This window comes from Rhipicephalus microplus, chromosome 4 (assembly GCF_043290135.1).
Source record: "Rhipicephalus microplus isolate Deutch F79 chromosome 4, USDA_Rmic, whole genome shotgun sequence".
NCBI lineage: Eukaryota > Metazoa > Arthropoda > Arachnida > Ixodida > Ixodidae > Rhipicephalus > Rhipicephalus microplus.
Genome location: NC_134703.1, coordinates 113,276,517 through 113,290,752, shown reverse-complemented (window position 1 = coordinate 113,290,752; position 14,236 = coordinate 113,276,517). Strand labels below are relative to the sequence as shown.

Sequence of the window (14,236 nt, the reverse complement as noted above, 5' to 3'; positions counted from 1 at the left end):
TAGGCATACAAAAAAGAAGTTTTATTGGAATGCATCGACCAGTATGACAAACGTCAAATAAACCCCATACTGTGTAGCAAATAACATCTATGCATTACGCAGCAAACCGGAACATAAATTAATACGCTATTAAAAGCATTCGTATGGTGCGCCGATGATGTGCACCATGGTAATACTCCTAAATACTTGTCACAAACGAATACAAAGCATCACACATTATAAATGCACAAATAACCACGTAAACGTAATAGAGCATTTAAACAGAATTATATGAGTCCTTCAGAAGAAAAAAAAAAAGAAAGAAAATGCATATGTCACATAATGACTTGCTTTCTCTGAGCTTGCCAAAAATATCTATATATATATATAGCACAATATATTTATTCAGCGAATAAAAGCACTACAAGGAGAACTGGAGAAAAAAACACCATTCCTAAAAATTCTTATAAATAGATAACTGAAAAAATTGTCACTACTACACTAGACAAAACTGAGAATAGGTAAATTGGAAACATCATAAGGCTTACACTTGCAGTGAAAACTCGGTGAGCTCGCAAGACACAGTGTTGTAAATGAATAAGCGATTCACTCCTTGACGAGCGCTAATAGGATAGACTAATACACCGACCGCGTGGGCGAATTCAGTGTCACTTCGAACGAGTGCAGTTACGCCCCCGAAATGTTACTTTGGTGACATGCTGCCACGCGAGAAAGAGCAGTGTACTTTAGAAATGATGGTGATGGCGGCGAGAGATTGAGTAGCACAGCAGATACTTGTTACTTGAGGCAATGTTTTTGAACTAACAGTGTGTTACAGCTATAAGCAGAGCTTAAAACAAACTTCACATACAAATGCGGCAGCGGTGGCCATTGTGTGGAGAATGCTGGGCATGCACCTGGCAGCAGTGGCTATATAAACTGCATGAGAGTGAGAAAAGCAGATTAGTATTATAAGGTACATTTGATATAAAGAACTATTGGCTATAATGAAGTAAATAAAGAACAGTCTTGCAATAAATATAGTGTTAAGAATATGTCTTTATAATGAATTTTTGGATATAACAAACTTATTTTCATGTAATATGCAACTTTGTTATCACGGCGTTTGAGTGCTAATTTTATTACATCAAAACATTCCCAATAACAAAAACAACAGTGTAAAAAATTCTATGAACTGAGCTTTGTATAACAACTTATTTATTCTCGAGCCACTGCTACCGAGGCTAGACACTCCGTCGTAGTTAAGCGAGCTTGACGACCGCACTCACCGGAGAGTACACTTTGTACCGAATGTCACTAAGTGACATGTGACAGCCAGCAAATGACAGTAGCAAATGAAAGTGCACAAACACAAAGTGCACTTTATGTGGCCCGTGTGATAGGGATATCATTGGCAGATTATAAAAGCAGCTTTCCATTTCTGTGCATCGTAAAGTCACACACCTTGTGAAGAGCAACATGAATTTGAGAGCCAAGATCAAATTCCAAGGGCAAACTGAGAGCAACTAATTAACTATAAAGTTGATCATTGTTGCTCAGTGTTCATCAATGTGCTCAAATTTTGTGACACAAACACCAGACCCACCACCAAAGCAAAAGGACTAGGAAGCACAGCGCATACTAAAATAACTTCCTGAGTTACTAGAATCAAGAAGTTTTGGTGATGGTTGAGTTGTTTCCCATTTCCATCATTACTTCTATTTGCACTGTATGTATGTTTAGGATGATCCACCGCCTAGCTGAAACACACTATTACACTAACCTTTCAGTTCACTCCTCCCGTGTTGGTCAAACATTCATGGTTGCACTGCTCAACGATTTTTTCTAAACAGCTGCTCTCTATTTGGAATCTCAACAACCAGCCATACTACTTCAAAGTGAACCAAAAAGTGCTGCCATATTCATCTTCCATCAAAACTTGTCAGAAATCTAATTTGCATAGCTGAAATACAAGTCCTTGAGATTAGCATATCATAAAGGACAATGACGGTCGAAGGTGAATACTCTAGAAAACTGTGGAGGCCTGTTTATTTTAGTCGACAGAAACGCAAACAGAAGAAAACAAAGACAAGTGGCTTGACACTCTCATTGTTCACCAAGCAGAACAGATGAGAAATTATGTTCCTAAATCACTTCACTTTGTAAAAACAATGCACAAAACAAAGCTTGTATGTATACAGTTCAATAACAGGATGCTTGGAACATGGCTGAATGCAGTCACATAAAAACGTACATTCACAACTCCTATTGCTCCAGCGTTGCAGTTACAATACCTGAAAGAGCACATGCACCACAAGTATCTTAAATTGGCTAGTATGCTGCAACCTCCGCGCAATGTTGAGAATACGATGTAATCAACAACAGATCTATAATATAAATTGAAAATAACAAAGCCATTAAACATACGAAATTATACAATTAGAAGACACCTAAGCCTTAGGACAACAACCATGTCTGAGCTTAAAAATCTTTGGGAAATTCCCACTTCGATGTGCTAGCACAACGGAGCAATGTGACTCAATCAAAAAGTGCACTACAAAATAATACGAAACGGGTTAAAATATCAACTTGAGTCCCCACGAAACAGATGTTAAATAAAAGAATTCTGAGAAGCACACTTACCTACTTAAACGATTCAGAAGGCTAAACACAGCTGAAGTCACTGCAGTGAGACTCGATTAAGTTAATCAAAAACTAACCAAAATTGTAGCTTCAAACAAAACCCAGCACAGCAAAGGCTCATTACCAAGTTCAGTATGCTCACCAGAACCTTCAACAGAATTAGATCCACCAAAGGCAAGCATATGATTCCAAGACACACAACAATAATGTCTTGTACCTCAATGTCATGAAAAACTTCACCTCAAAACAAACTGGAAATCGAAAATCACATTTGCCAAGCTTTAAAAAAATATTGTTGTTTAAAAACCCATTTCGATGCCTAAACAATACATTCTTTACTTGTGTTGCTGCCTGATTATTATGACCATTGGTTTCATCACTGAATCACTTGAGTTTGACAGTGTATTCCAGAGAGATTAAGAAAACCACATAGCGGAAATATCCAGATTACATTAAACGATTGCGTTATGCCAAAACAAATAAAACAAACCCACCAGGATGGTCAAGTGGCGTTTGACTGCTGACCATAAGGTCGTGGAATTGAATCCCGGCCCCGGCGAATGTATTTTTGATGGAAGCAAGAATGCTCGAAGCTTGTGTACTTAAGTGCACATTGAAGAACCCCAGGTGGGCGAAATTTCCAGAGCCCTCGACTACGGCATCTCTCACAATCATGATGTGGCCCTGAAATGTTAAACCCCACGAATTATTGATTATAACAGCTAATAAAACTGAAATTCAGTCAAAACATGAGACATTACTTCAGATTTTTTAAACTGTAGTGTAATGTTTCTCATACGAATAAAAAAAATTAATTAAGGCAAAAAATGGCCCTTTATTCGGTAGAACAGGATTTTTTCGCCCCCTTTTCATCCCACTGACCCTTCTACCCACTACTGAATGCTTTCACCTTTTTTTGCCCATTCATTCACTGCTGAACACAAAAGTAAATAAAATTCTGCAGCAACTTTTTTAGTACAGGCCCTAGAAGTGTCGAAGTTCTCATTATGCAGTGTTTGCTTCAGTATTCTCTACACCAACACACTGTTGTATCACAAAGCAAAACTCCTTTGTGTTACTGCAAGAATACACTGTACCTAAGTAAGTGTACTATGCTATGCAGGTTTTATGACCATTACGACCTCGTTCAACACCCAGATCTGTTTGATGAGCAAAAAAGAACATGGAAACATTATGCATACTTGAACTCCATGAATGCGGACAAGTAGAAGGGAGCAAAAACTGTGAAAGCTACGCATGTAACATGCATCATGGTTCGAGGAACAAAATATCACGCTGCTGTAGAACCTACTGAAATACTGTGCCGTGCCTTAAGAAACAAATAGGAAAGCCCATTTTCGAGAGGCCTGGATTGAAAGCTAATTCATCAGTCTTCTTAGCACTTTCCACTTCTAGGTTGGTCAGGCTGTGATCTGTTGATGGAATAACCACATCGAAATCAGAGTAAAATGACAATGCGTTGCTTCGATCCTCGGTAAGTGCTCAGTTGCACTGCAGTTAGCAGTGCCACTTTCTGAAATTCTGTATGCCCAGAAACTGACCAATGTGTACTCAGGCCTGAAGCCAAAAGGAGTGCCCTAGGCCTCCTTCCTCCCCCCTCCAAATCCTGATGAAGTGGGGCGTTCTAACGCAAAAAAAGTAATGAAGATAGGTATGGTATGGTATGAAGAAACTTTATTTAGGTTCATCGGGGCGTGAACTAGCCCGTAGCAGGTGTCCTTACAAAATAGTCAAGGACTTAGCAAGTTCCCTCCTCCCCTGAAAACTATTCCTGGCTATGGGTCTGCATCTACTGCTTTGCAATCAACATGTTCATGAATAAGATGTTAAAATACAAATAAGCAAGGTCGATAGCCAATGCAAAATGACGAAATGTCTAGGGTTAGAAGCTGCGTAAAAAGATGCGGTGAGAAAGACACTAAGTATTCAGCTTGTCATACGTGACGAGATGTTCTCTTGGTACCCGATTAAAGAAAATCATTCAGTGAGAAGTGCCGCAAAATCATTCAAATTCAGTGAGAAGTGCCGCAATTGTGAGCGATTAACCTCGGGCTAAACATAAGGAAGCTGTTTGCAACATGAATCCAAAGTGAAGCAGACATTCTCTGAAAGCACTAAGAGAATGCTTCTTCCTGAATTTGAACTTGAAATATAGAATCATTGCAAGCTCATCACATGCTACTAGACAAAAGCCACATTACCAGACACTAGATATGCAGAGTGTATGCCAAAGCACTCATTTTTCTAACAGCCACTTTTACTGAAAAACTAGGCAGTAAATTTCTTTTAGCTCATTCAGAAAATCCGCATTTGTATCACCGAAAGTTGTGAGTCGCATATAAGAAACATAGGAAGCACAGCAAATGCATGCGCAAGCGTTGCCAAACACTTGGAAGCAAGGCCTGGCTACAGCTCGGACGTGAAAACTAGAAGACAATACGAAGTGCTTCACAAAGAACACCATTCAGGTCGAGTGCACCTCGCGGAATATGCGATACATATCAACATATCCCTGAGCTCAGTTTTGACATCAGAGTTGTTCAATTCAGACTGGAAAAATGGACCGACGGATTCAGACGTAGCCTCAAGCTCACTTAATGACGTCGCAGATCGATAAACTTTTTGTTGGCGAGTCCACTCGTGACGCAGGGGTAGGGCAATCATTGAAGGTGTGCGTGCAGCTAGCGGCCTTTCGCGAGACTGGCTACTGGACAAACACGGTCCGGTTATAGCTGATGAGCAGTTCGACGACGGCACTCTCGGTGTGCCAGGCACTCATCTGGTCCAGACCCATGCCCATGATGTCGGGTGTCCGCATCACTGTTGGCGAAAACACTGTACTCAGGTTCTTTGGTGACATCAGGTTTTTCTTCTGGTGCTCCGAGACCCTGCATCAGCGATGGACATTCGCAAATGCACGACCTCCACGGGCAAAAAGTTACTAGATATTGAACACCTGCCCTAGCATGTTTGCTACAGCACAAAGCGGTGAATATGGAGCAAAACAGAAGAGACACGAGCGTGCGCTGTCTGTGTCCCTTGTGCTTTACTCTATCTTCATCGTTTCTGAACTGTACCAAAGATGCCACCTAACAAACAAGCCCAACTTTCAATACTACCTGATCTCGCAACACCTATTTTATGCTATGGATCATCTAGAGTTGAACATCGTTTTTACGTATGTTTGCTAACTTTTCACATGTATCATGACTCTTTTGTGCAAATGAACTTCGATGAAATGACACCAACCTCCTGCTCCATCATCACCATTACTGACACTGAAAAATTCTCAATCAACTTAAAAGATGCTCTGCAATATCTCCTGGTTCTTTACTGGCAATGATTTGTAAGTACACTCAAACATCGATATAATCATTCCGATATAACACAGTAAGTAAAGATAGTCTTGCAATATATATAGTGTTAGAAATAAACCTTTATAACAAACATTTGTATATATAATGAACTCATTGTCAGGTAAGATAAAACTTTGTTATAAAGAACTTTGAGCGTATACCACCTTTTTCTGACCCTCAAAAAAGATGATTGTTAAACAAATAAATAAACAGCACCTAAACTGAATACCTAAAATAATTTAAAAGCAATAGGGCAGGCCTCCTCGTTTCGGTCAAGTGCTGCAGTGACCACAGTGTCCAAGTATTCCTAAGCGGACATTCTAGAAAGAATGAAATTACAATGAAACCTCGATACAACAAATCTCAAGGGACTGCTAAAAATTATTCGTTATCTTGAAGGTCGTTACAGCAAAACCGTTGAAAACTTGTCCAAAAGACGTAAACCCAAACACGTGAGTCACCTACCTGGGATGTGTATACATTCGCGACTGCGTTACGCTCCAATGAGCCCGAAAAAACAAGTAAACATGAAATATTAAGGAACCAGGGCACACTCATTTGAGGAAGAGTGCGATCTATCCTAATCTTGGCAGTTAAACTGCTGAAAGACGAACTCTTAGGCGTGCGCATCCTTCTTATGCACAGCGAAGCATTAGAGTTAAATACCAATTCTTCACATTGGTTTGTGTGTGCTGGTTCAACGTCGTCTTCGCTCTCGTCACTGTTTTATTTTCACAATAAGTGGTATGGGTGTTATCGGCCATCAGCTAAGCTCACGTGCATGCTTTGTTGTTGCACTATGCATACGGTTTGAGCGTTAGTGAAGCATGTACAGGTAATCATCGATGACTTCATCCCATAGGTCACTCGTGTCGCATTTTTCTCTCTATCGTAGGATTCGTTTCGTGCTCCTTCCGGAGCTCCAATTAAACATTCAACTACCAACCAAAAGGCTAGAAAACAGCCGTGTAACAAGCACGCAGGTAAAGCTGCCCAACAAAAACAAAGGCAACAGGGCAAAGCCTGGCAAGAAAAACAAGTACCAGGCGATGGTGATGATGATAGGGCTATCTAACATTTGAATAGGGCGGGAGATGGAGAAATGTGCAAGTGTTCTGATGATAATGATGATGATAGTGGCAGGTACGGAGTTGGGCATCATTTTTACAACCGCCGCGAGTAGCTCTTTCATATCGCTATTCGTAATTTTGAAGTGTTGCATAGATATAGGGGGCATAACATTCAATACGTTATGCCAAAACATTCGGTATTCTGAAATTAGTGGTAATAAAATATTTGTACCACTGTGTTAGAAGTATAAGTGGAACGACGGAGCGCCACCACCACGTGCTCACTGCGCTCAACTTTGGTTCCTCTGCTGCACTGCGCCACGAGATGGCAGGAGCAGTCACGTGGCTCGCAGCCGTGTGAGTGGCGAGCAGGCACCGTTCAGACCACGATGTTGTTCAGACGAAGCAGTTGTCGTCATGTTGAACTCTTGTTTTTGTTGTTGTTTTTTGTGTGTGCACGATGAGAGTCCATGCTGTTTGTGTGAGCAAGTCGTGAAATGGCAAAGCAGTGTTTTGTGCCCCGGTGCAAATCTGGCTACAACACCATGCACGAAAAAAGTCGATTTCATAGTGAGATTTAACAACATTTTTGATGCCATGAATCGCCGACACCTTAAGGAAGATCTAACCCCCGTATTCTAGAATGTCCCTCCACTCAACGCTTCACCTTCACTTGAGAAGGCCGATGGGAGCGCCGTCTCTAAACAGGGAAAGTCAATGCATATCAGCGATAATCTGCTACGATTCTTGTATAGCGCAGCTTCATTTTCAGCCCAGCGGCGACGCAGTGCTCAACTCCGTCTAGTGAAGGGTGAAAGGAGAGTCGAGGAGCATTTGTAAATACGGGGGTATGATTAGGCGGAAAAGATTTTGAAGTGCTAGAGCCCTTCTACAAGGGCTGAATAATTGAGAGGAAGAAGTAAAGACAGGATGAATTTATCCTCAGATTTTTTTTTTTTTCACAAACCACTGCTGAGGGCTGGCGAGAGACTATTCTGCCGACAATTCAGCTGTCAAACTGCTTGTTAAAGAAATGTGACTTCAAATATGTGTTAACTGCTAAGTTTAACGAAGATGTTTCGGAAAAGTTTTTTGGTGTTACGCCTAGCTGGAGGCCAATATGAACATCCCTGCTTGCCGATATTCTAGCAATTATACAGCATGCTATTCATTTACAATCTCGTAAAGCCACCCAAGTCAGGAATTCCCAGTTACTTCCTAGTGAAGAGCGACGACTCCTTAGCTTGTGTGATTAAACATCAGCTTTCAAGGAAGATCTGGCCAGCCTATCACGCTTGGATGAGCTTAAGAACAGACTTGATGGACTGAATGATGCAGGATGAAATTGAGTGCGACAACGCATTTAACTCAATGCCTGCACCAGACAACGTTACTGATTGCATAATTTATTATGTATGTGGGTTTCTTTGTCGAAAGCTCCTAAAAAATACAAATTGTTCCAAGTGCAAGCTTGGACTGACTGGGACATCTAATATGTCAAGAGCTGCATCAGCTCTTGCAGTCTTGAAGACAAGAGAAGGACTTACGCACCCTAATGCCACGCTATTCGATCTTTTTAAAGAAGCTAAGCAAAAGTTTCAGAAGCACGCCGGCCATAAGAAAGTGTATGATTTGACTATTGACTTTGTGATAGATAATTACAACCTCTCCTTTCCATGTAAAGAACATAAAGTAGACATGATAGCACAAGCGCTCCACTATTGTGTAAGATGCATATGCGCCAGTATTGCAAACAAATGAAACAGAATGAGGCGAACAAGTCTTGAAAGTTGTGCAGGCTTTCAAAACTAGCCTAGTAAGTTGCTACCTCGAAGTCAAAATGCATAGCTTTCGTTTTCCACACGTGTCTTCAATACTGCTTTCCTTTTGAGTTGAAGTGCTGTCCTATCCTGTCAGTGGCCATTCAGATATAAATGCACCTATACGTAGCTGTAATAAAATGTGCCATTTCTGAGTTGAGAGTTGCTCCTTTGCTTTGAAAAAGCTCTATAGACCTACATGTGCTGTTCTCCTCTCCCCGCGCGAGAACTACGCTTGTTAACAATGAATATATTCGCGATTTTGAGCGCTGAAACCACGATATGAATATTAGGCACGCCGTAGTGAAAGGCTTCGTAATTTTTGACAACGTAGTGTTCTCTAACATGCACTGGCATCGCAGAATGGTGTTTAGTCTCTCTCTCACCTTTCATTTTTTCACACTGTTTTTTTACTTTAAGTACGTACCAAGAAGCTCAAGTTTACATGCTACTCATCCCACAGCACTCGGGCCAGCTTCATCAAAATGCGACTGTTGCGACAAAAATCTAAATTATGTTTTTCTACTGCAAGACTTCGACTAACAAGTTATTTTTGTCTAACTACTACGTAAACATTACTTCAACCAAGAACTAACTTCTGTCATAATTACATAGGACTTTACCGCCACCTGTTTGATTTCATGACCTGATGTTTGTGCATGTGAAAACATGTTAAACAAATGGACATTTGGAGGAACTCCGCAAAAATGTCACTAAAAAAGAAACATTAATCTGAAGCTTGCTATAACGAGATTGGACTGTAAAAGCAATTCTGTAAAACCAAGGTTCATACCAGAATTTGTATGCTACCGTATTTTTGCGCGTATAACCCGCCCCTGCATATAATCCGCACCCCCCGCTTTCAGCTCACTGAGAAAGAAAAAAAAAAATCCTCGCGTATTGCCCGCACATTTCATATACAAGAAAAGCTACTGCTCAAGCAACATAGCACATATGTAGACAGAAAAAGCTTTATTTAGCAAGCAGAATACGCTGTCTGCAAGGCCAGTCACAATTCACTCACTGTCGCTGCTCTCGCTAGAGCTATCACTTGAGCCGCAGTCCTCACTGTTATGCACAAGGTCATCTTCGGTTCAATCCTTGTTGTTTGTGATGCAGCATTTCTTTAAACTTTTTCGCACCATCTCACCTGTAATCGCCTTCCATGCCTCGACAATCCACTTGCAGAATAGGGCAATATCAGGCCTGTCGGCGTCATATCCTGTCGTATATATCCTGTCGGCGTCAAGTCGTAGAGGCCTTCGGCCATCCACTCAGCGTAATTGCGCTTGACATGCGCTTTGAAAGGCTCGTTAAACGACACATCTAGAGGCTGCAACATTGACGTCATTCCACCGGGTATAATAACCAAGTCGGTGCTGTTGCGTGAAAGGCGGTCCTTCACTTCCTCAGTTATGTGGCTGTGGAACGAGCTTAGAGCTCTTTGCGAGCATCGCACCGGGCCTCTTCTCCCATACCGTCTTGATCCAGCCCACGAACAAGTCACTGTTCATCCACGCGTTCTCGTGTGTGCGCACCACCACACCGGCAGGCAAATGAATCTTTTGTAGAGTTTTCCTTTTCAAGATGACGTACGGTCGCAGTTGCGTGTTGTCAGCGAGGGCACAAAGCAAGACTGTGATGCGCAGTTTCGTGTTCCCGCCAGTCAGCATGCTCACCGAACTGCTGCTCGTCTTCTCAATCGTTGTGTCCAACGGCAATTCAAAATAAACAGGAGTTTCATCTACATTGCCGATTTGCGAGAAAATAAATTGTGCTGCTTTCGCAGGCCAATTACATATCTCTGGTACTTGGGCAGCTTCTCCTCATAAGAAGCCGGCAAGCATTGACATATTGTAGTCCGCCGTCTGATTGAAAGCCCTTGCCGCTTCATAAAGCGGTGCAGCCATCCGCGGCTCGCACGAAACTCGTGAGGTAGGCCTAGCTCTCTTGAATGTCGCCGCCCTTCCACTTGGGCCATCTCGGTCGATACGGCGTGACCCCTGCTTCTCACATCTTCGATGAACTTACTAGCTTCGCCTCCAGCTCAGGGTAGGCACCGGTCTTGGGGCCACGAAATGACCTACGGTCGCGGTGCGCGGCTTGTAGGCTCTTTTTCTTCTTTCTCCACAGTCGCACGCAGGACTCGTCCACATCGTGCCGTTTTCCCGCTTCGCAATTTCCGAACTCCTCGGCGACGGTGATGATCTTAAGCTTTTGCTGTGCCGTGAAGGACTGCTGCCGTACGCTAATCATGGTTGATAATTGATTGATATGTGGGGTTTAACGTCCCAAAACCACTATATGATTATGAGAGACACCGTAGTGGAGGGCTCCGGAAATTTAGACCACCTGGGTTCTTTAACGTGCACCCAAATCTGAGCACACGGGCCTACAACATTTCCGCCTCCATCGGAAATGCAGCCGCCGCAGCCGTGATTCAAACTTGCGCCCTGCGGGTCAGCAGCCGAGTACCTTAGCCACTAGACCACTGCGGCGGGGCACGCTAATCATGGTGACAGAACAGATCGACTTAGGCTTCCACGACTTAGCACTACCCCTTCTAGTGCACTGTAACAGCACCCTGGAAACAACAGAACCGAAATGCATGCCTGCTACCGCGTGAAAAAGTAGTACATAAATGTACTGATATCTCTATCTGTCTCGCGAACGTCCATAAAATATATTTGTGGTGTGACAGTGAGATTTTACACTGAACAATCGAATTGTCTCTCCCCAAATGTTTTTCTAAACGCTTCAATGATGCAAGCAAGCGAAACCAAAATCGGCCGCAAGCTGCCGTGCTACTTGCGGAGCAACACGAATTTGCGGAAACCGCCTCCGTAGCCTTTGCTACACTGTTAAGGGGCTTCACAGCACAACACGCATTGCTGTGAAGCAGCACTATATGAAAAACCCCGCGTATTATCCGCACCTCTACTTTGCCACTGAAATTTTTCGGTTTTTGGAGCGGGTTATATGCGTGAAAATACGGTAACCACTATTGAAAGAGCATCAAATTGCTAATAAGTCACTATTATGTGGCAGTTATGTTCAGACACGATGCAATTTAGCAAAATTAAAGTTGACCAGAGCACAAGCCTTATCTACCAAGTGGGAGCTCTGAGACAAGTGGGACTTATGACTCACAGACCACTGAAGTTGCAGTGAAATGCTTTCCTACTTTCCCAATTGTCCTATAGAGGGATGTTAATACCGACGAATACTATTCTACAAAAGCTATCTTGCAAAATAATTTCATTGCCATCAGAGGCCACATATTTGAACAACCTAGCTTTAGTTTAGTCTAGTTTATTCAGTTTATTCAACATCTGAGAAATGTTTTGCGCACGGACTAGATTCTTGCACCAGACTATGGCATACAGTGGTGTGAATTACAACAACAATAAAAATAGAATGCAACAAATCACAAAGGAAAAAGTATGAAAGAAGTATGTATACACATCAATAAAGTTGATGAAATATCATAGTGAAGTGTAATGGCTTCATGGTTTTCACAAAGACAGCAAAGTGGCACGGAAATTCTGAAAACCTAATGGCATGGTTACTGAATGGGTGTGACACGTTTCGAATTTTGTGATGAGCGCAGAACAGAACAGTTTTTTTCTTGCACACACTCGGCAGTTATAAAGTGGTCACTGCACAGACGTGCACACCGGGCTTTCTGTTTCAGTGTGAGGCCGAGCAGCGATTCCTTCAATACAGAATACTCCCTGAATGCTAAATAAATCAGAACCACTAAATGTCGGTTGTTGAGACAAGGAATCACTAACCAGTTTGAAATCAGAACTTGACTGAAAGACATGACACTCCTCAGTAGTCAAAGATGACAGCACTCGGGTTCGCGCAGTAATCTAAGCTTGTAAAATGTACTTACTCTAATGAACCTTTCTGATTATTAATATAAGCTTATTCCCTATTTTTATTTTTGCTATTCATGCATGCATCCACACCTATGAAAAAACTATTTTTCCCATTGTGGTCACTAAACAATTGTGTATGACTCTCTCTCTTTTTTAACAGGCTGCTGTGAAGAATTTATATCTGCAATAAATAAAATCAACCTCGAGGGAGTTGCATTTGGCAAAAAGCTTGAAGCTCAAAGTGTCCAGGGAAGAATTTCGGTGAGAGGTTCACGCATGAGATAAGTATGTCAAATATTAATAAGGCGTCTGGTGGCGAAACTTTGACACCAGCAAGTGCAATGTTGCGCAGTTTTTACACAGTGTAAACTTTTTCACATGTGAAAAAGAACAACAGTTGAGCCCAGATTGATAATCATAAAAAATAAGATACGTTCTCAGTGCATGCACATACACACATGCACAACCCAAATAACACAAAATGTGCAGCTGAAACAAGGGCTTGGGTCCACCTGCGATACTGAAGAGTTTGAAGTTTTGCTAGCAGGGCTCAAAATAATCTACGTGGGATATAAAGCTTAGCGATACAAACAAATGAAGAAACACACAGTACCTTTGCAGATGACTCATGAGATACTTCAACGACTGGTAGTGAGCGGGCGGCAACGACTTTACTGCTTCCTTCATGGCTTCCAGCTTTTCCTCCACTTTGTTGCTCTCTAAAGAAAAAAAGATAGCAAGTGTAACCGACAGAGCCTCATTTACTCAAATGGGAGCCTAACTGATTTTGAGCTATGCGCGACTTGCAATGTATGAATGGATCCAGTATAGGTTATTGAAAGTGTATTTTATGCAGGTGCACTCTCCAGCCAGTATGGTATTACCATATCTTCCGCATGATAAGTCAGGACTGCCGGAAGGACCTAATGAATTTTAAAATATTTGTAAACTAGAGTAATGCATGTGCCTCATATTGTCACGGCAAGTCATAGTCACGGCAATCTTCTTTTTTTTTTTTTAACTTGAGGATGTTTTATGCTGAGGCCCATCAAGAGTTTACCGACTTTATTTCCACTGCGACATCAGTAACCCCCGTATTCAAGAACGCTCCTTGACTTGAGCTTGACTTCAAACCACATTGAATGCAGCGCGTTTGAAACGCGCCTGTGCGTTTGTGCTGCCTTGGCACCGCCTAAAGACAGTGCGTTCGAAACGCGTTTGTGCTGCATTAAAGTCTGCGGGAAGTTAAGTTCAAGTCAAGCAGCGTTTCTGAATACGGGGGTAAGTGAACACGAGCAGATTACTATTACAAAACGCAAGAAGAAAAACTTCCACTGGGTAGGAATTGAACCCACAACGGCTTTGCCCATGATAATAGGTGCAGAGTGCAGCACCCGATCGGCTAGTGGCATATGCGCGCAGAGCTCCAAAACATGCCTTCTACCACTCATGCTGGCTCCCTC

General features: G+C 42.1%; 1 protein-coding gene across 6 annotated transcripts in view; it reads right to left on the bottom strand.

Moving 5' to 3' along the window:
• Positions 1-14,236, bottom strand: part of LOC119172283 (N-chimaerin) — a 59,907-nt gene continuing 45,671 nt past the window's right edge. For 5 of the 6 annotated variants that reach the window (XM_075893516.1, XM_075893517.1, XM_075893515.1 and 2 more), the window contains 2 exons: positions 13,387-13,492; positions 1-5,531 (listed from right to left, as the gene is read on the bottom strand). In XM_075893516.1, coding sequence (XP_075749631.1) covers positions 5,348-5,531; positions 13,387-13,492 — 290 coding nt within the window. In that variant the 3' untranslated portion in view covers positions 1-5,347. The remainder of the gene's footprint in view (positions 5,532-13,386; positions 13,493-14,236) is intronic. The other variant, XM_075893518.1, reaches the window with a different exon arrangement.